Source organism: Megalops cyprinoides, chromosome 25 (genome assembly GCF_013368585.1).
Source record: "Megalops cyprinoides isolate fMegCyp1 chromosome 25, fMegCyp1.pri, whole genome shotgun sequence".
Taxonomy (NCBI): Eukaryota; Metazoa; Chordata; class Actinopteri; order Elopiformes; family Megalopidae; genus Megalops; species Megalops cyprinoides.
In genome coordinates this window covers 10,049,378-10,070,234 of record NC_050607.1, presented here as the reverse complement: position 1 = coordinate 10,070,234, position 20,857 = coordinate 10,049,378, and the positions used below count along the sequence as shown (strand labels likewise).

At 45.4% G+C, this 20,857-nt stretch overlaps 1 protein-coding gene across 2 annotated transcripts; it reads right to left on the bottom strand.

Annotated features, from left to right (window-relative positions):
• Nucleotides 1–4,962: 4,962 nt before the first annotated feature.
• Nucleotides 4,963–19,517, bottom strand: ints13 (integrator complex subunit 13). 2 transcript variants are annotated; one of them, XM_036520481.1, is made up of 17 exons: nt 19,169–19,517; nt 17,559–17,807; nt 17,122–17,196; nt 16,619–16,821; nt 16,061–16,141; nt 15,638–15,728; nt 15,184–15,312; nt 10,687–10,771; nt 9,771–9,863; nt 9,454–9,543; nt 8,987–9,165; nt 8,345–8,512; nt 7,824–7,978; nt 7,056–7,286; nt 6,455–6,594; nt 5,889–6,024; nt 4,963–5,259 (listed from the first exon to the last, which is right to left on the bottom strand). In XM_036520481.1, exons 2-17 carry the CDS (start codon nt 17,781–17,783, stop codon nt 5,223–5,225), a joined length of 2,118 nt encoding a protein of 705 aa, XP_036376374.1. In that variant the 5' UTR covers nt 17,784–17,807; nt 19,169–19,517; the 3' UTR covers nt 4,963–5,222. The 2 variants fall into 2 exon arrangements, with proteins under 2 accessions (XP_036376374.1, XP_036376375.1); XM_036520482.1 differs by lacking the exon at nt 19,169–19,517 and adding an exon at nt 17,912–18,015.
• Between the last annotated feature and the right edge of the window lie 1,340 nt (nt 19,518–20,857).

Sequence of the window (20,857 nt, the reverse complement as noted above, 5' to 3'; positions counted from 1 at the left end):
CTTCTGAAATACTGTTGAATCTTACAAATGCATAATTACATTGAGACAAGCACTGTATTATTTTTAGTTAACAAGAGAGCTAGTTGCATTTTTTTTTGTGTGGTCCCGCTTGTGTTGGACTAATTTCATTTGACTCTGTTTCTGTCATTCAGGAGGGAAACCATCCAGCAAAATGAGCCTGAGTGTGCAGCACACATTGGACTCTGACTCTAAAAAACACACTCTTCCACCTCTCTTCCTGACACCACCAAGCCTATCAAAAATGGGAAGTTTCACGACCGATTCTGTGACCCCTCACTCTGCTCTGGAGGCCTCTATGACCTCATCTCTACAGTTTGATCCAGAGGCCACTATGACCTTATCTCCCGAGTTACCACTGAAGACCCCTGTGACCTCACACTCTATGTTGGAGGCTTCTATGACCTCATCTCTATGTCCTCGGTGTAGAATGGAGACCACTATGACTGTGCCTCCACAGATTCATCTGCAGACCACTATGATCTCACAATCTGAACTGGGGAGCTCTAGAACTTCATTGCCATCTAAAGTAGGGGGCTCTTTTATTACATATTCAAAGCTTGAAAAAGAGAGCTCAGCGACTGGCTTTCTACAGTTTAGCCACAACGGGGCCATCTCCTTGCAAGCAAGCTCAAATTTAGTAACAGGAAGCATGAGGCAAGCAGCAGCAAGTCCAGCCTGGTCAGATAACAACATTACCACACCACTGTCTACCCTGCAACACAGTCCTGTTACAGACTCTCTCGTGACAGGAAATATAACTGCTACAGCCACTATCTCAAAGGAAAGCAGCAAAGAAACAGTTCTCTTAGATTACCACTCAGCAGTTACCTCCCTACAGTCTTTAAGCAAGGTTTTTGGGATAAAATCTCCCCCGTCAACTTACGCGTTCTTAGTCTCACCAACTATTCCATACAGTGCATGGATCCACTCCCTGTTTCTCTTAGATTCAGTCGTGACTCCAGCACAAGACACAGTTCAGAGTGGCATGACAGCCACATCATCGCTACAAGCAAGTCCACACTCCCTGGGGGTCAATCTCCCCTGGGCTACACTGTCAGAGGGTTCTGTGGAATGGTTCATTACTGACTCAGCAACTGTTCTGCCCAGTAAATTAGATGACTCAGAGATGGATGTTGATACCAGCGAAGCCCCACTTGAAACCCGCAGCAGTACAGGGGGGCCAACAATGGCCCTAAAGACATACCAAACTCCCTCCCTTCCAACCGATTCATCTGAGCTCACTCCATCTGTTTCCAGAGGACGGACTAAGCCCCCATGGCTGTCATATTCAGGGGAATTCCCTGGAGATCCCAGCCTAGATGAAGCTGAGCAGACACTGGTGATGTCCCTTACAGAGACCGCCTCAATCACGACATCCATCATGCTCTACACCCTTTTTACTCAGCCAAGTTTACCGCTATCACCTAAACCACACACCTTGATGCCAACAGCTGATACTGATGTGGAGGGCTGGGAAACATTGACTGTGGGATTTCCTAACTCTGCAACCTCCCACCCTCAGCAGCAGAGCTTAGGCCCCTCCAATCCTTTGTCCAGCAGTGTAGTACCCAGGGAGCTTGAGGGGAGCGGCCTCACCTCGCTCTGCTATTGGTCAAGTCCAGCAGAAACGCCGGAGGACTACGTTTGGGCTCATTCCTCCGATTCCCTCAGCTTGCAATCAGACGTCTCACGTGCGGAGGAAGCCCGACCACAATCAGTGCCAAAGCTCACAGAAACAGCAACCACGGGTGGACCTGCCCTGTCCTCAGTCCTGTCAAGTGCAGCGCAAGTGCCATCTCTTGCATCAGAACAGTCTCTTTCACAGTCACTAAACAACATCCTGATAAGTAATCTCTTTTCAACAGCAGCCACAACAGAAGCACATACTCTATCAGCCTCGGGTGCGTTACAGTCCCCCCTGTTTGATTCCTCCCAGACTGCACACCGTTTGTCTCCAGAGCTGCTTTCAACTGTGTCCCCCAGTAGACAGATGAGCATTGTAGTCCCTGCAACACACGTGCAGCAGAGCTCAGCTGGGAGTGACGGATCACGATTATCCTCAGTTGTGTTATTGTTACCGCACCCGGTTTTGACGTTTGTTCAGCCCACCACAGACGTATCTGACATTATTCGCCAAACCGCCTACCTCTGGCATGCTCAGAGTACAACTCCACCAGGAGAGCTTGCACCAAGCCTTCAATCATTCGTGAAGCTGTCTACAACTCAGCCAGTCTCGCCTCCAACAGCCTCGAAGGGTAAGAATGAGAATCAGAGTAATCATGGTACGTCAAACACTGTAAACTCTTAATACAATCAATAGAACAGGCAACACAATGTTTTTCAATGAAACAATTACAGATGCATATATGGCAGGGCAGCCACGTTGCGCAAACCTTCAGATGCTGAGCAAATTCATTAATGTTTGTAGAACTTTGTATTGGAAGTATACTTTGATGAAAAGAAGACATTTATTTTTCATAGCCAATGCCATTTTCTGTGTAAGGCTATTGACAGTGTCCTCTGTTTTTCAGATCCCTCCAATATGCCCCCCACAGTGCTACAGTCCATCCCTGCTTTGAAGGCCATCATTGGGATGCCATTCCAATTTTTCATTCCTCCCGGAACATTCTTTGACCCAGAAGATGGGGAATCAAACACTCAGCTCACCCTTGAGATCTTCCCCGCGGACGGATCCCCCTCTGGGCCTGCATCCTGGGTCGGGCTGGACCAGAGGCAGCAGCTGCTGCACGGAGTGCCTCTAGACTCCGACATGCAGTTCTCTCCCCAGCAGCTTCTCCTTCTGGCCCGGGACACGGGGGGCCTCACTGCCCAGCTGCCCTTCAGCATCGAGCTCCGCCGTGCCCTCCAGGAGCCCTGCCACAGCTACGTCCTCACCGCCCGCAACAGCCTGCACTCTTTCCTCCGCCAGCGGCAGCGGGTGGAGCTGTTCCTGGAGAAGCTGGCCCGCTTTTTCAACGACTCCAGCTCCAGCCACCTCTCCCTGCTGGCCCTGAGCCCTGGCTCCACCGTCGTGGCCTGGTACAATTTCACTCTGTGCCAGACTGAGAGCAGGGCGGAGGGCCAGTGCCCCGAGCAGAAGATCAGGAGCATGTGGGTGGGGATGAGGACTGAAGACGGGCAGGTGGACCCCGCCTTCAGCCAGGCCATGCTCCCTGAATTCCCCATCAGCGAAGTGGGAGAGCTGACGCTGGGGGGAGACTGTCTGCCCAGAACTACAGAACCCACACATCCCACTGCCACCACCACTGTCCCCTCCCCTCGGTATGACCTTTATCCCTGGACTGCCAGGCTTCTGATGGCTTTACTCATCTTCTGCTGCTTGTTTTTGCTAGTCGTCCTGTTGGTGGCCGTCCTGCGCACCTGTAAGAGGTGCAGGACGTTGTCCCTGAGGCCGTCTGAGGTGTACCCCACCCGGCCCCTGGAGCTGAGGGCGCTGAAACCCCGTCTGCCTCCGCTGTTTCAAGAAGAGGTTCCCCCTCCTCCCCTCCAGCTCTGGTTGAATCTGTCCCCCTCAAGCGAGGAGGAGTCCCTCTGCCCGGCCCCCACACCAAACCCTCACCACAAAGGAGTTCAGCAAAGAGGCGTGCCCTCCCAGCCCCCTCCACGCTACCAGCTCCCTCCTCCCTACACCTTGCACAGCCATAACTACAAAGAGAAAACACATAAAACTCCTGGTAATAAACACAAACATTAACTCAAACAGCGACCTTGAAGGCCGCAGTCAAGCACCCTTTCCATCTCTCTGAAACTTGTTCTATGATCTGAAGGGAGTTGTTTTCATTCAGTCAAAACAATGGTGAAAAAGGTGGTCCCACATTTTGGTGGTACAGTTATTTCTCTGGAAGGATACCATGGTTCCCCCAGACTTATGCACATTTGCAAATGGTAAAATCTAGGATGCCAACAATAAATCAAGCAAATAAGGGAATACCTAACACATACTGTGCCAGCAAATCGAAAAAGAACACACCTAGTGGGCATAATGGCAGTTTGAAGAGCCATATTTTGACATTGCACACATTTTTATGGACTTTTGGGAGTTAAAAGTCCTTGTAAAATATACCAGCAGAGAAAAGAATGATTTGTAGATTTGCTCCGGTTTCTTGGCCAGACCAGCATGGCCAACCACAAGCTTGCATTATTACACTGTTTATGTACTGGAAATGTGTTTTTTTTCTGTGAAACAAATCCCATTTGCATCCAAGTATTCATTTCTGGTACAGCGCAGAATTCACAGATTTTCCAAGTTGTGGGAAACTCTAGAGCATGTTAACCGCAAATGGCAAGAATCTCCTGTAATTTCTTTCCCATTATTGGTGGTTGTATATGCATACAGCCTATAATATGGATGACAGCCTTTGACTTGAACAAACATTCTTTACAATATGATTATGTTGTTCCTCTGCTGTTCACATTCATTTCAAAGAACACATACACAGATAAGAACAGGAGCATACTGAAGAGGCATTCTCCATCTGAGTGATCAGCTGCTCGCCAAAGTACAATTTAAAAGTGTGCTGACCTGACAAATGAGAAGTCTTTAATCAGTTTATGAGTGGTTGGTTTTGACTGCGTTTAAAATATTTTCACTTCACCGCTCTTTCCAGAGAACATCTGATGATTTTCATACATGACTGACCGTTGGGTAGAGATCAACGTACGGAGCTAAACTTTCCATTTTCTCGAGCAACTCGAAGTGGGACTTAAAAGTAATGTACAGGTCTAGTTGTATTATTTATCCAGGATGGTGAGCCACTCCTTTTCAACCACCAAAGATTGAAAGAAATTTACACCCCAGACTGTGTGCTTATCTCCGCTGATGCAATCAGCCCCCGAGTAACTGCATTAAAAAGCTGGCACTTCACTGCACTGCGGACGATCCAACTCATAAAACAAACCCCACAGAAATCACAAGCAGCACTGTTTATTTCATCCCACAGATCTCAGAAAGCATCGGTATAAACACACGTGTGTAAAAAAAACTTTAAAAAGCTATCATTTCATCTTACCGAAAACACTCAATCTCTGTATAGTACAGGGTAAAAAGAAGGATCAAGTGTCCAGCCACGCTCAATTCATACTTGACATTTCACTGTAAAATAGTTTCCTGTACAATTACAATGAGGCCCTTTTTTCAACGGTTTTTCCAACGAAAGATGGCGTGTCCCAGGATATCTGCATCATCTGTTGGCCTTCCCGTTCTCGTGCACGTCCATTCTGTCAGCCAAAGGACAAAGAATGACATTGCTTAGCTGACTGCTGTCGTAGGTTTCCCCGAATCATTAGAGAAAATGATCGCAAATGGTCACTAATCTGAGACTTCGCCAGAGGTTCTAATCAACCACTGAGAAGAAGGAAATGCTGAAGCTGCCAGCAGAGGACAGCTGAAAAGGCTCCAGCAAACAAAATCAGAAGCCTTTTGTGGTAGTACCAGCTTTTAGCAGCAATGTAAAGATTAACATTAGCCACAGAATGCCAACATCTGATTTTATGTGCAAAATACCTACATCTGATCAATACAAAGTACCTTAGCTTTGATTTCCTCTAGGTAGCAGCGACGTTTAGATTACATTACTAGCCTGATATTTAGCCAGATACTTATCATTAGTTGGCATGCAGTGGTGCATGTTGTCATCAATGTTCCATAAAGTAACACAACCTTAAACTATACGTCATGCCTAGGTCGGCTACACAGCACTACATAAAGAGTAAACAGCATTGAATATTGTTTTTACTGGTTAGAAACTTCAGTGGATACCAGGAATACAAGGAATAGTGAAGACTTATGGAAATATGAGCCAAAATTGCATTTTCATAGCCTGATCTGAACAGTACAGAATACAAACCCATTTTCTTCTTTGAGGTGCTGGTACAGTTCAGCTTTGTTGTTGACAGAGTTAATTCGTCCTGCAAACTCCTGGTGCTTCCTGGAGTTGGCTGTGTTGATCCTGTTGGTCCACAATGTGAGCAGTGAAACTGGACCTAAAAAAAAAAAAATCACAGGAAACAGTACTGAGAATCGGAACTGGGAACCAGAAGATTGGCGCAGCTTGTCTGACAAGGGATCGATTTACTATTTATCTATCACTATGTATTTAATGAACACTGGCTTTAATGTTTGAATGAATGACTACAGCAGCTGAAATGGTGATAAATACATCGCAAATGGGAGTTGTGACTGTGAATCAAATGATTTACAGAACTAAAACATTTTCCTAAGGCTTAAACGATCATACAATATGTGACTTACCCATATGGGAAATACTGACAGATCAAACATTTGTGGTGTCACAAAGAATCCACCACCAACACAAAACACTATGTATGGAAAAATGAAATTCATACATTGTGTGTGCATTTCATAATCCATGTGAAAGATTTTATGTCAGTTTGTAGCATGCCTGGTCTGTACCTTTGGCTTTCTCAGGCATCTGAATCTCGTCCACTGCCAGGCGGGGCTTCTTATTGAGTGGCTCCGGAGAGTCGGGGGAGTCCTTTATGACCTCAGACTCTGCAAGCTCCTCCTTCTCACGCTCTAGTGCACCCTTTAGTCTGCGGGAGGCATTAACACAAACACACCCATACAGGCATGCGCCCACACACACATGCACGTGCGCAAACGCATCCATCCATCCATCCACCCATGTATGTACACACACACACACACACACACACACACACACACACACACACACACACACACACACACACACACACACACACACACACACACACACACAATCAGAGAAAGCCTCCACACTCCCCTATCCTTGAGAAGGTAGATACAGGTTGACAACATACATACTGCTTATGAAGCATAAACAAGTCTGTTATTTTTCAGTTTTCATCCTATCAGTGTGCCAATAATCATCACCATTCTCTGTCATTTCCCTCTCTCTTAAGTGTATGTGTGTATGCAGGAGTTGTGTTGCGGGCACATGTATGAGTTTGTGTATGTGTATAAGCGCTACATGTGTGTAACTGTACATGCATGTACGTGCCCATGTCCTGACCTCTCCGTCTCCTGCCAGCTCTTGTCGGCCTCGGAGTCCTTGCCGTTCCTCTCGGCCTTGTCCTCCTTGTCCTCCCTCTTCCTCCCCCTCTTCTTGCGCTCCTCCTCCTCGGGCGGGCGGCTGCGGCAGGCGGTGATGCACTCCAGCACGCGCACGTGCCGCTCGCTGCTGCTCACGTGGGTCCGCACCAGCGTCTCCAGCTCGTTCCACATGGTGCGGTACTGCTCGTCCCTGCAGCACAGCCAGACCGCACGCCACCGCGCCGCCAGGACCAGCCATCATTACCACCACCGTAACACTACACAACGGGCAACACAGGGACTCTCACTCTGCCCCCCTCAGAGTGTATTCATACTCAATGTATGTTAATAAAGTAAAAATTGCAGAAAACCTCATTGTACAAGCAGCATTTTTCAGACAAATAAACCAAAACATGCAAAAATCTCTAAAGAATGCTACAAATGGACTTCTATGCTTCTAAGTATAATCTTTGACAAAGAGTGTTACCATAAAAAAATCCAGAAGATTCTAGTAACTTTACTACATGTGAAGGGTTTTTTTTTAAGGTATAACAGGGGTAAATAAAGTAAATAATTTTACCGACACATGCCCTCATTTACAAAGTAAAACACTGCTGGCCTGGGAGGTGTGTGAAACTGCCGACTGCGCTCGGATCGCAGACACAGGCATGCGCGGACACGCGCAGCGCACACGCACGCACACGCACGCACACGCACGCACACGCACGCACACGCATGCAGAAGTCACCTTTTAGGCCCCTTGCCTCTGGTGCCCACGGTGGAGATGGGAAGGGGCTCGTTCTTTCTCTCCATGTCCACCAGGTTGTAGATGGTCTTCTGGCAGGTGAGCACGTCCTCCTCGCTCAGACTCTCCTTCACGATCAGATTGGCCAGCGGCACCACCTGCACCGGGCACAGGCCCCGTTTACAGCATGCAAAAACGCAGCGCAGCGATCCAGCACAGGTGACTGGTGCAACAGTACTCTTTAACGATGGAGGCAATGGTGAAAAATAACAGCGGAGCACAGGCAAAGCTGAGTACTTTCCTAATGGCATAGTGTTTAGACCGAATGGGTGTGACACGGGTGTGATTATTGGTTTTGGGCGGGTTCGCACAAATGCAGGATGTATTTTACAAGTATTTACATGCTCCGAGAATACGACAGGGAGACGCAGAGCACTCAGCACCTGAGAGGAGAGGAGAGGAGAGGAGAGGAGAGGAGAGGACAGTGACGGCGGTCTCAGCAGTGCGGAGAGACGGTGACTCACAGCCTGCATGTTGAAGATGGTGGTCTGGGAGATGATCATGGGCCAGTAGCGAGTGTGACGCTCCAGCTGGTCCTTGGCTCTCTCCGAAGGGAGCTTCCCAGAGGACCCTGAGCTCTGGGACTCTGGGAAGGGCGTCAGCCGGTTCTCCCGCATCAACTCCCCAAAGTCCTGCAGAACTCAAGCAGATCAATCAGCAAATCCTCAAAGCGGGACAGAGAGGGAGTTTCTCCTGCAGGATATCCCACTCGACCAAAGAGTCTAATAACAGGTCTGCGAGGGGACAGAAGGCTTTTGCATCCAGTTACAAGACAATTTGCCTACAAGCTAAATGCCATCTTTGTAATGATTAAATTGAGTTGGTTAAATGAACTCAATGTACCTCAGTCTACCTCCAATGTACCTGCAAATGAGAATGGGAATTGCCTGCCCGTGAGCATGAATTATTCACATAACTGGCCCACTTAATCAGGAAAAAAAGTTAGGTGTCTCCTTTCTCTGTTTCAAGTTTATGAGCTACTACCTGTTCAGTCACAATGGTCAGTGGCAGTGAAATAGCGGTCAATGCGGGGGGGCAGTTTTTGTGAGGTTACAGGACGGGTGGTTAGCGGTAGTGACGCAGCAGGCAGAGTCTGAGGTACTCACAGTGATGCGGTAGTCCGTCACCCTACCCCCGCACCCCTCGCTGATGGAGGGCGGGTCCTCCAGGGTGGAGCGGGTGCTGTTGAGCACGTGCAGGAAGATCTCTCCACCATGGCTGCTGAGCATGTGACTGATGACCTTCGACCCCGACTTCCGTGGCTGCTCGAGCAGCACGGAGCGACCTGCAAGCAGAACGGTCCAATTAGAAACAGGAGGCCCTCATTACAGCGGCAGCAATAAAAAATACATTCAGTTACAGTCAAATAAGAGACTGTTTTACTCCCCATGCTACACCATCCACCGAGGCACTACAGTATTCCCTTTCAGTCAGAATCACAAAGTAACCACTGCATGAACAACTCAACTTCACTCCTGCTCTGATAAAACCTTGCCTGTTTGACAGAAAGGTACATCTCGTCCTCCTAATAAAATATCAGGCCAAAGTGACAGACTCTACATTTCCAGCTTACCGTTCAAAAGAAAGTTTGTCAGACAAGAGGAGGGCCGGCTGTTCACGTCTACTGGTGAAATCCGATAGGCTCCAGTGCAGAAGTGAAGCTCTGAAACAGGAATGTAGAAGGAATGTGCTATGCAGATCTGCAGAGGGTAGAGCACCTCTGAGTTCACATCCCTAAATAAAAGGATGGATATCTGGCAGTAATGCAGCATGTGGACACATTTGCTTTCTATTTGTAGGCACAGAAGAGAAGGCAGACATTGCTGCATGCATCCAAAAGCGCAAAGTCTGAAATGTTATTGCTGAAATGCTCACGGTGCTGGCACATACCCACGCTGTTGGTGCGAGGGGTGCACCATTTCAGCGTCACCGTCTCTTTCAGGCCGCTGTCCCGGCTCGTGCTGCCGGCCGGGTGCAAGTCACCTGCAGACACGGGAAAAACACGGGTTTGAGTCAAAAGTGGCTTCACAAGTACAGGTCAGCATTTGCTACAGGCCCCATAACTGCTATTGCAACACAGCCCTGCAGCTGGTCAGCCATCACTTACAAAGGCTGCAAGCTGGAACGTCAACAGCCACAACATGTAATGTAGTGTTTCCACTTCTAAACTGAGGAATGTGTTCGGCTGGGTGATATAGCCGGCCTGATATATATCAAATAGCTATTTTTAGCACAATAGCAGCTAATCCCCTAATAGGTAAGTTACAACATATAGATACAAGTGATATTTTTCTGCCCGGGAAACATTTCACTGAACTTTGGAGGTGTGCTCCTGCACCAGGTATGACTAAAGGGAAAACAATACGGGAAGAAACCTAATGCCACATACCGGGGATAGCTGTTATTGCGCTAAAAATAGCTATTCCATATACCGCGACGGCTATATCGCCCAGCCCTACCATCAACTGAACCGAAAAATTGTGACTGCAAAACGAAACTGTAATTTAATACAGTACTTCAAACCAAGAGTTAACTATCAGAGTGCATATGAGGGCTGGTTTCTTGAATTGGGCTGAATCATTTTTTCCTTGCGCAATGTCCACTTATCGACACCACAAACAACAGGGTACCTCCTTCATCGCAGCCCCAAAGCAGACCGACGCACAGGGTTGCAAAAAGTGCCGTGTCATGTACAGTTACCACAACAATCTTATCTGCAGATGCACGGGCGCAAACAAAACACTGAGCAAAGGCCACAGCATGGCGGTGTGCTGCCGTGTCCCAGGCCTGCAGCGCGGTGACGTACCGCTCTTGATAAACTCCATGTGGGCATCCCTGTGATGGAGCAGCTCGACGTCGTAATTGGCTGACGTGTTTGCGTGCTGCTCTTCCTTCATGTTAACAGGCGGGAGGGGAAGAGAGAGAGAGCAGACATGAGCACTTACCCCCGAAGCGCAACTCGGAATCACAAGACAAGAGCTGCTACGGGGGGGGGGGGGGGGGGGACACGCCACCGTTTACCTTCCTCTGCACTGATAAGGATAATCTGAGTCGAGAAGCACACTAGCCTGCATACACAGCATCACTCCGCTGGGTCCCGTAACTCATTACCTGGGCATCTATGGACCCAACAAAACATTCCGCTCCGTTAGTGGGCTGTGTAAGGTTCGTATCAATGGCCGTGGTAGCAAAATTGATATGAATTAGGAGCTGCTTAGTAAATGTGAAAATAAATATTCCGTCACATGGAGGCAAAGCTGGCCTGAATGAAGCACATAGCTTTCTGGAGCTACAGGGAGACATGAATGAATCTGGTGGGCACTGATGCGAAAGCAACAGAAGTCCCTAATCCAGATCATCTTTGCAATGTGAGCATTACATCTGATCTGATCTGCTTTTGCATGGCTATGTGAACTTAAGGTGATCTGGATTAAGGAGTACTGTAGCTGTGTGAATGCTAATATGATCTGGATCAGAGTGTTATGCGGCTTTGTGAATGTGGAGCAAAGGGTCCATGAGAACAATCAGAAGAGGTGCAATCATATCAAAGACCTTTGGTCACATGGTCTTCCCTCAAAGAAAAAACAACATAAGGACTATGTTTACTGGTAAAGGTGAAGTACCATAATGTAGATGTATACAGTAGTCCTCCCTTATCCGCGGGGGATATGTTCCAAACTTTAAATGAAGAAAGAAAACTAAGGACCAATGCCCAGGCCCTCATCAGTATTGATTTTTTAAATAACGTTTCTAATAAAAAAAAAAAAAAAAGAATTCATCATGCTACTCAGAATGGCGTGCAATTTAAAACTTATGAATTGTTTATTTCTGGAATTTTCCATTTAATATTTTCGGACTGCAGCTGACCACAGGTAAATCGCGGATAAGGGGGGACCACTGTACAATAAAAACACTCAGAGAAAGAGAGAGAAACAAAACCAGACTGAATTCAAATTAAGTGGTTGCTTGCCTTTGCATCAAACCACAACCTACTAAAACAATGAATGAAAGTGTCCTTCTTTTAATTGTACCGACAATGAGTGAGAAATGGAACAAAACAATCAATGCTCATAACAAAAGAAAGCTAAGACATAAATGACAATAATGACAATTTTGAAGTTAACATGCAAACAGTTAAAAATAATATCAGTGATTTGACTTTTTGCTTAATATCTATCAGATTCATGTAACAAGGAATGCTGAAAAGCAGTGGAAGGGAAAACACATAGCCAGTACTGAATGGATATCATATAGGGGAAACTGCTACAAAGTTAACTTAGCATGCAGCTATCAACAGGATTTGCAAGGGATCAACATGGAAACACTCAAGCAACGATGACCCTGACATGATACTGGACGATTCCCTTCTGTAATATGGACTGTCGTGGTCTTTTGGAAGTCTCACTTGTTGTGGGTCAGATAAACCAGCATGAATGAGGTACTTGTACATCATGTGTGTTTCGCCGTTTGTTGCTCAATTAGAGGAGGAATGTCTGGAATTTGATGAGCTGAACTGCCTCTCGTTTGACCTACATCCAAATGAACATTTAAAGATACACACCCATTTAAAGTGCGACAACAGACAAAGGATGACAAACATTTTCCTAAAGTAAACACAAGCTACGAGGACAGAGAGAGCCACAGCTCCTATTTCAATGAAAAACAGCACGGTGTAACAGAATTCACAAAAATATGAGGAGTGGATACGCTTTAAATTTTTATCAACATTTGAACTAGAAGTTGAAGGTGAGCTAGCTATTGACTGTTTAATAGAAAAAAACTGCCTCCCTTCAATTAAAATATACCTTAGTAATTGACTCATTCAGTTTAAACACACTATAAGTGAAATTACTATTTTAATTAAGTAAAGACCAAGTTAAAAGATCCACAATGTCTTTACACACATAAAACATGTTAACTCACACATGTAGTTTCACTGTCTTTACAACCATGACACAATGGCCTGAATAAGGACCCTCCATGCAGTCTTTTTCCAAATGGCTGTACTTTTCACCACTTTGCTTGTGGTGCTGTTGACTGACAGTAATTGCTGAGCCCTCTCTCCCAGTACAAGACTTTCTCTTATACCGTGTCATTAAAGGTGAACAAGGACATCCCATGGTCCCAGTTAAGACCTGTAGTATTTTAGTCTCTGAAAGGCAATCAGAAATTGAAGAATCACTGCAGTTGGGACTAACATATAAAGAGATGATGAAAACAAATCAAGTGCTCATTGAAATTAGGATCCACCTCAAAAACAAACAGACTAAGCGGCGAAACCTCAACAAACCAATGGCAAAAAATGTTGTTGCTATTGCCCCATAGCCTCCTACCTTGAGATACCCTGTGTATGAGTCCCTATGCATGCGTACACTGAGTTGATCACTTCTGTTAGAACACCTTTGCAGGAAAAATGACTCAAACCTATTTTACTGCTAAATAGAACCCAAACCTGGTATTTGGGCCTGGGGCACAAGTGAAAAGGTGGATACTGTTTTCCTTGGTTCATTACAAAAGGAGGAATTTAAAAGCAAACTAAGCCACTAATGTGAGTCACTGGCAATTCTTGATGCCCGCCAAGTCCTGGTTCGTCAGAACGGCAAAGGCCGAACAGTATCACTTGCAGTTCAGGCCCAACTACCAGGCCTGCGTTAGTCAAGTATTTGTTTTCACTTGGAGTGTTAGAAATAGCAATGGAAGAAATGCAGAATAGCTGGCAATGGAAGCAGAGAACCTCTCAATGTTCAAGACCAGGCCAAACATAATGCTGGATACACATGAGACTATGGGCAGAATGATCCGGTCTAGCTGGACCAAACCGACCAACTTTTCATCATTTTATATGTTACACCTCTTACAAGAGGAAGTATCCTGACAATCAAGTCATCAAGACCCTCTATAAGGCAGTTCTGATTAGCTGCAAGGACACCAGCTACCCATCAAGGCTGCTCCTTTATAACCACAGCTATTCAACACTTCAGTCCACAAAACACAACAAACAAGTAATGGTTTGGGACTAATTATCATTCTGTTACATTATATGCCATGCAACTGAATTGAATTGCCAACACACATAGGAATTCAAAATCTAAATCGGAGAAGTTTATCCGTTTAACCATAAGACTAGTCATATTAAGGTCACATGTTTGCATCTGAGCAGCTATGCAAATTTACAGTAAATTTACAAACCGGTTCAGAGCTGCTTTCCTTCATTTCTGAACGGCAGAGGCTGAAACGGCTGCCTTTGCTACTGCTGCACTGTTAAAGACCCTCCTTCACTCTAACAGGCTCAATGGTTAAAGGATCTCCAACAATGGATGATCAAGATTCTGTGTTATATGTCCATTCATGACTTATTTGCTTATGAGATGGGGTGGATTTTCTGAGCTGAACCCCTGGGTGCCTATACTCAGCTACAGCTGTGTTAGCCTTTTGAGATATCTCAAGATAGGAGGCATTCCTTAACATCAGACCAGTAGGATATCATATTATTTCAAGCATGGTTGAAAATGGGTTCAAATTGGCTGTACAAGAACAAAGATGCACTGGGGACAGTCTAACTCTTTACAGTTTTCACAGCAAGTATTTCTGAAGTGACAGTTAAACTTATGCATGCAAACCAATGACTGTTCAGTTGGAGGTATCAAATTGAATACTTTTGCCTGTGGGAATTAATTTCATGCTCATATTTCCCTGTTGCACAGAAAAAGAAATAAAAAAATATTTCTCATCTTAAACAAAATCATCTAAAAAATTAGATACCCTCCTCACCATTTACATACAGCAGGTTAATTTCTACACACAGCCACTATTATACACATCATAAGTGAAGGGGCTAAGGTGGACTATGTCTTTACGGGCAGAGAGGAGCTGAAAGAACGGGGGGGAGGGGACAGGCGTTCAGAGGGACAGACAATGATCGATCACTACTCAACACGACTCACAGAGAAGGCTCACAGAGAGGAAGGAAGGGCTAGGGAGAAAGGAGGCAGGGACCAGCCACATGTCACAGCTATACCACTCATAGGACAAAGGAGGGAGCTTATATTGCAGTATAGCCTTTGAGTCTGTGATCTTTTCAGTATGGTAAAATGTACTGACCTGGTCAGAGACATTTAATGTGGGCTAGCAAAACAGAAAACATGGTATAAAACAAAAGTATTGCAAAGGTCAATTTCAATACGATGCACGTTTCATTTCACTCTCAATTTACAAAGCAAAAAATTCTAAAAAGCCAAAGTCGGGGCTGAGGAGAATGGGAGGGAGGGGGGAGTGGGGGCGGCCGGGGAGGGGCGGGGCTTACCTTCATGGGGATGTTGGTGATGGTGGTGGAGGCCAGGTCAAAGTGCTGCTGCACCAAGATGTTCAGCTTGGAGGCAAGGTGCCGGCCGGCTCGCACGCTGTGCACCTCGCTGGTGAGGACAGAGGAGATCTGCAACAGACACATCACAGGGAGCGGTGTGTCTTAGGGCAGGAGACCTTTAAGACTATCCGTCGTCTGGGCAGAAGCTGGAGCGCTTCTCCACTGCAGCAGGCCTAAGAGCACAGGGGCTACGGTCAACAGACCGCAGCCGCAGGGGCGGAAGTTTCCTGAAGAGTGGAACTCACCCAAGGCACTCAGGTTAAGTCATTTTGTTTTCAATGCCTTGGGCTACCACAAATAAACTTTCAACTCACATACTTTAATAAGCCTTCCTGGTTATCTAAATGCTAAACGCGCTTTGGTGTGACAAAACCTCAGACTGAAAAACTCGTACCTCTTTCTTGGGCCGGTCGGAGACCAGGGTGTCCTCGCCTAACGGATAGGTGTGGATCAGAACCAGCTCACACTGCTGAATCTGCATGAGTCTGGAATGCAAGAACAGTGATCATGTGACCTGACCTCCATCAGCCCCTGTTCCTCCAACTAAAGCATATACTGCTGACAAAAAAGCCAATACACAAATAAATGACAATACAATCAATGCAAGCACATTGCTCAATAAAAAAAAAAAAAACTGTTATAGGAAGACTGTCAACAGGGGCCTACAAGCTCGCTATTTCTGAATTTGTGACATTAATTCAGAGCTGTAACTCAAGTGTGTTTTAGAGTCCCTGATAGCGAGACAGATGCTATATAGTTTGTCCTATATGTTATGGCAGAATGTGGACCCTTCAGGCAGTGTTCTCGGCCTCCTCACCGGTCTGAGCCGGCTGCCAGCTTATTCTGCTCCTGGATGGTCTCCTGGACGCAGTCCTCCAGCATTCGGACATGAGTGTCACTGCAACACAGAGAAGAGGAACAAGCTTTACATTACATTATACTACATTACATATATTACGTTATTTACATTACACTGCCATTTATCAGATGCTTTTATCCAGAGCGACTTACATAGGTTACAATTTTTTACATGTTATACAGCTGGATATTTACTGAGGCAATTCTGGGTACCTCAGTACCTTACCCAAGGGTACAGCAGCAGTGCCCCAGCAGGGAATCGAACCGGCAACCTTTTACTTACACAAGTCCTGCTGCTTAGCACTATGCCACACTGCCGCCCCTGTGCAGGGGGCGGTGTGCGTTCACAGATGTGCATGCGTACAGATGCGTGCAGCCAGAAGGACGTGGTGACGGCCAAGCCCAGAGGAGCAACAGCACAGGGAAGGAGCACAATCTGATCGAAGGTGACCCTGCTGTTGCGGCACGGACGCGACCACAGCTTCAGACTACCCCAGGCGCGGTTTACGCCGTTTACCTCTTGGCGTTGGTGAGGCAGATGATCCGGCCTCTGTTGCAGACGCGGTCTGCTGTGTCCATGAGCGCAGTGCGCGCCTTGTGCTGATACTCTGTGATCTTGCAGAGGGCCTCCACTGCCGCCACTAATCCATGCAGGATGCTACAACACTCTGGGTCCTCACGGGGGTTAGGTGGCCCTACAGCTGCCAGCGCAGCCATCAACTACCAGAGAGCAGAAACATGGAGATGAATCAAACCATTTTGAACCAAATTTATGAAACAAGTTAACTAAAAGAAAGTAGTAAGCCTAGTTGTGTAAAGCAGGTAATTGTGCAATTGATCTCAGGAAACGCTATCTGCAGTTAGCCATAGGAACTACACAAACTGCACATCTGCACATATTTCAATGTACAATAATGTAGGTCAAACACATAAATACCTAAATGATCACTTACAATGAAGCTAGTCTATGGTACAGTCATGGATGCACAGATACATTCAAACTGTGTACATCAGGAGTACCTCTTGGGTGTTCTGATCCTCCTGGTTCCAGCTGTTGAGAATGTGGAACTCTGAATCACTCACAATGTAGTTTACCTACAAACAAAAAAGCATGTCATTCATAAAATAGAAAAGTCACGCACAGTATGTTAAATCCTGCTACTTCTACAACTTTTATCTACCAACTACGGAAAGGAAACAAATAACTACGAATAGCATTGAGCCTCTACTGGCCTGAATTCAACAATAATCTGGTAATGCTTTTGTAAATGGCATGAAAATGAGATTAAAATTTCACATTCACCTCAGACACACCTGGACGAATGGACAACAATGTTCTAAAATCTCTAAATGGAATCTGCACTGCAGTTACCGTTTCCTTTCCTGTCAGAATTCTGCATCTGAATCTGTACCACACTGTGTTGCTTACGTGGATGTGAAGAAGCAGTGTTCCTTACCAACTTTTTTGTTGGATAAATGTCGTAAAGTATTCGGCAGTACTCCATGGAACACTCCACGGCGCAGGTCCACAGTGACTTGGAGACGGGTGCCAGCGGGATCACCCCTTGCGCGCGGTTCTTGGTCAGCATGTCGAACTCTACCTGTTGCCGGCACGACTCGGCCATGTAGGGACAGTGGTCCACCACAAAGGCCGTCTTGTGGGAGACGGAAAACATCTTCATTGTTGCATAAATACAGCTGCCAACCTGCAGTGGGAGAAAAACTGAGTCAGCAGATATAGCTAACAAAACAAACAGGTATGCAATTTTTAAAGCCCCACAAAAATACGACAATACACACTAGCACACACTTTTTGTGACTGAAAGTGAGGAGATGGTGATTAAGAATGCATTGTACTGCTAATATGGACTTAGCTATGGTTCAGAACAGTGGACTGGGGGAGAATGCCTATGTTTTGTGCAATGAGCACTCGCAGACCACAGTCATCAGTCCACAGGAAATGGTGCACATGACTGACAGTGGCCGATACTGTTCTTCAGAAACTGATATAAAGATTACCAGAATTCTTGAAAGTACTGCATAAAAGAGAAAACAAGCCAGGCTTCATGAAATGTGAAGAGCTACCACAGATGGGAACAGAACCCTTACATACTCATACATTTCACTGTGATGTAGTGTTAAACATTGCGCAAAGTCCCGGGACAATTAAAACAATTCAAGCGTTCTCAGCCTGGCTGACAGGTCCGATGGCTACATTACTCTATTTTTATCTACGCTAATACTGCATGTCTACACTGTTAAATAGTTTGAGTCGTTGTAACAAAAGACGTCTCCACTACAATGGACCTGTGACAATTTTCACTTTCCAAAGCCATCTGATTGGACGACACCTCCAACACCTTAGCTACTTTTTATCGCATCACCTGCTATCTGTGTGACAGATGAACATTTGGTGTGTTTTGAAGAATGCTGCTCAATATGATCGTGATTCAGGAAGTACTTTTTAACACAATTCAGTGGTGAAACATTCATGCTTTCGTAAAGCATGAACGCAGAACTTGTTACAATCTTGGTAGCAGCACTTTCAATTAAGATGTATCTAGGCCGGTGTTTCCAAAACAAACAAGGAGACAGTTAACTACGTTTCCAGGTAAATGGATGAACATTTGATAAAATTAGCATTACGGTGGCGCAATTTTGTCATGAAATTCAAGGTCACAATCACGGCCGTCACAGCTAGCTAGGTAAATTAATTATTTTCGTTTGGGTCTCTACTTAGCTAAGTTAGCCACATAAAGTTAGCTAGACCTACTCTGCTAACTGATTAGCACGATAGCTACTGTAGTTGGATGTACTGCTAAGCTCTTATTAGCTTGCTTGTGCGACATAATAAAACTGAAATCCAGATATCAAGTATGGCTAGTTTTATTTTAATATGCAAGCTTTGTTTAGTAATGACATAATTCTCAACACAAGACGAACACGGCAAGCTAACTTAACGTTAACCCAGTCACGTTCAGGCAGGTGCTACCTTGCTAGTTAGCGATGCCTCGTATATTTAAACAACTCTGAACAGACGGTTACTACAATTAGATGAGCATATTACCTCCTGATGACCTTGCTTGCTAGGTAAGATCGTTTGTGAAAAACAACGTATATCTTGGTCACTGGCTAGAGATATCTTCTGATCATAGTTACGAGGCTAGTTGGCTAATCACACAGCGAAACAGTTGCCGCTCTGAACAGTTCAATCATATTAGCAAGCTAGTGAAACCTTCCCCTTAGCTACGTTGCAGCTTCTTTGTCTAGTACAATTCAGATGTTGACCGTATCGGCAGGAACATCGATTCCAGTGAAACTGTGCTTGTTTAATTAGCTTTAGCATGAATATGGCCATTCGATTGGCCAATATGTATTCAGAAAAGCAGCTTTAGCCGGCTAAGTAAAAGCTAGTAGACGGCATCTTCGTAGTGCGCATGCGCATGCGCATGTACGTGAGGGCCGCCTTCAAACCAAAGGTCATGCTCGTTTCAGGTCCAGTGGACGCACGGTTGGTTGCACGCATCCAAAAGTTATGCGCCCCTAGCGGCAGACGACAGAAGATTGTCGCTCCATGGTAAGTGATGGAGATGTCGCACCTTTTCACTATCGTCCCGAAGTCCAAATCAACACCACCTCCAATTTAAGTTTCAGGCCTGCAAAAAGGCAGCAAATCCCAAAGCTGTAGGTAGTATTTTTTTCAGATGTCTTGAACTCTTAGACTGATATCATCATCATGAATTTGTAAAAAAAAAAAAAAAAACAGGAATCAGCACCAAAATCAAAAGCATATTATTGCTGTTTTAATGCCCAAATTAGCCTTCTAAGGCTGTAAAGGGAGGTACTGTTTCTCTAGATTGCTTACATACTTATTTAGAAATGTTTTTAATAAATAACCCAATGCAGAACCCAATCAGATACCCAGATCATGGGCACTCACTGTCAAAGAGTGGCAGAAGTAGTACTGTCATACCGTCATTTATTTGGGAGATTGGGCTGGTTTTTCTGGTTTTTACCTCACATGTCCTGGGATATGATGAACATCATGCAGAGATTCACCACAGCCATTAGGGAGATTGTTGGAACAGTTTCAATGTCAACTCCAAACCTCTACAGTGTCCTTGGCCTTTGCCTTCTGGCAAACTGACTAGCAACTCAACTGAAAAGCACCTGTCAGTTGATACTATAGTATCACCAATTAAGTAATTATCTGTGGGTCATTTTTTGAATAAGACGCTCTTTACAAAGCAGAATCTGGATAGAGTGCTGGATTTGTTGACAAAATTAATTCACGAATTTCATTTTCTTCCAGTACAAGCCTGTGAACCGATGACTTGTCCTCGACCTTCCTGATGCAACAACGTCCCCTCTGTCTCTCACTCCCACCTTCACAGGAGCCAGAGTCTTTACTGAATCCAGTATAAAGATTTTTAAAATAATAATGGGTAACCTTTATAGCCTCCAGATGTATTAAATGACAGCATGTGATGTTACTTCATGTCTAGTCATGAGCATTTGATTTAGATTAGGAAGGAATGAAAGTGAAAGTTTGAATGCTGCTTGGAACGGATGGTGATAGAGATTTGGCTATGGCTTGTATCTTGATATCTTCTGTCTTACACTTTTTCTTAAGCACTGCAGTGCTCCTTACCCCTCTTTTTTGTTCCAGTGCTGCTTTGGACAGGATTCGAACACAGGTTTTGTTCATTGTTCATTGTTGCAGCACTGAAACAAAAGGAGCACTTGTTTAAATATA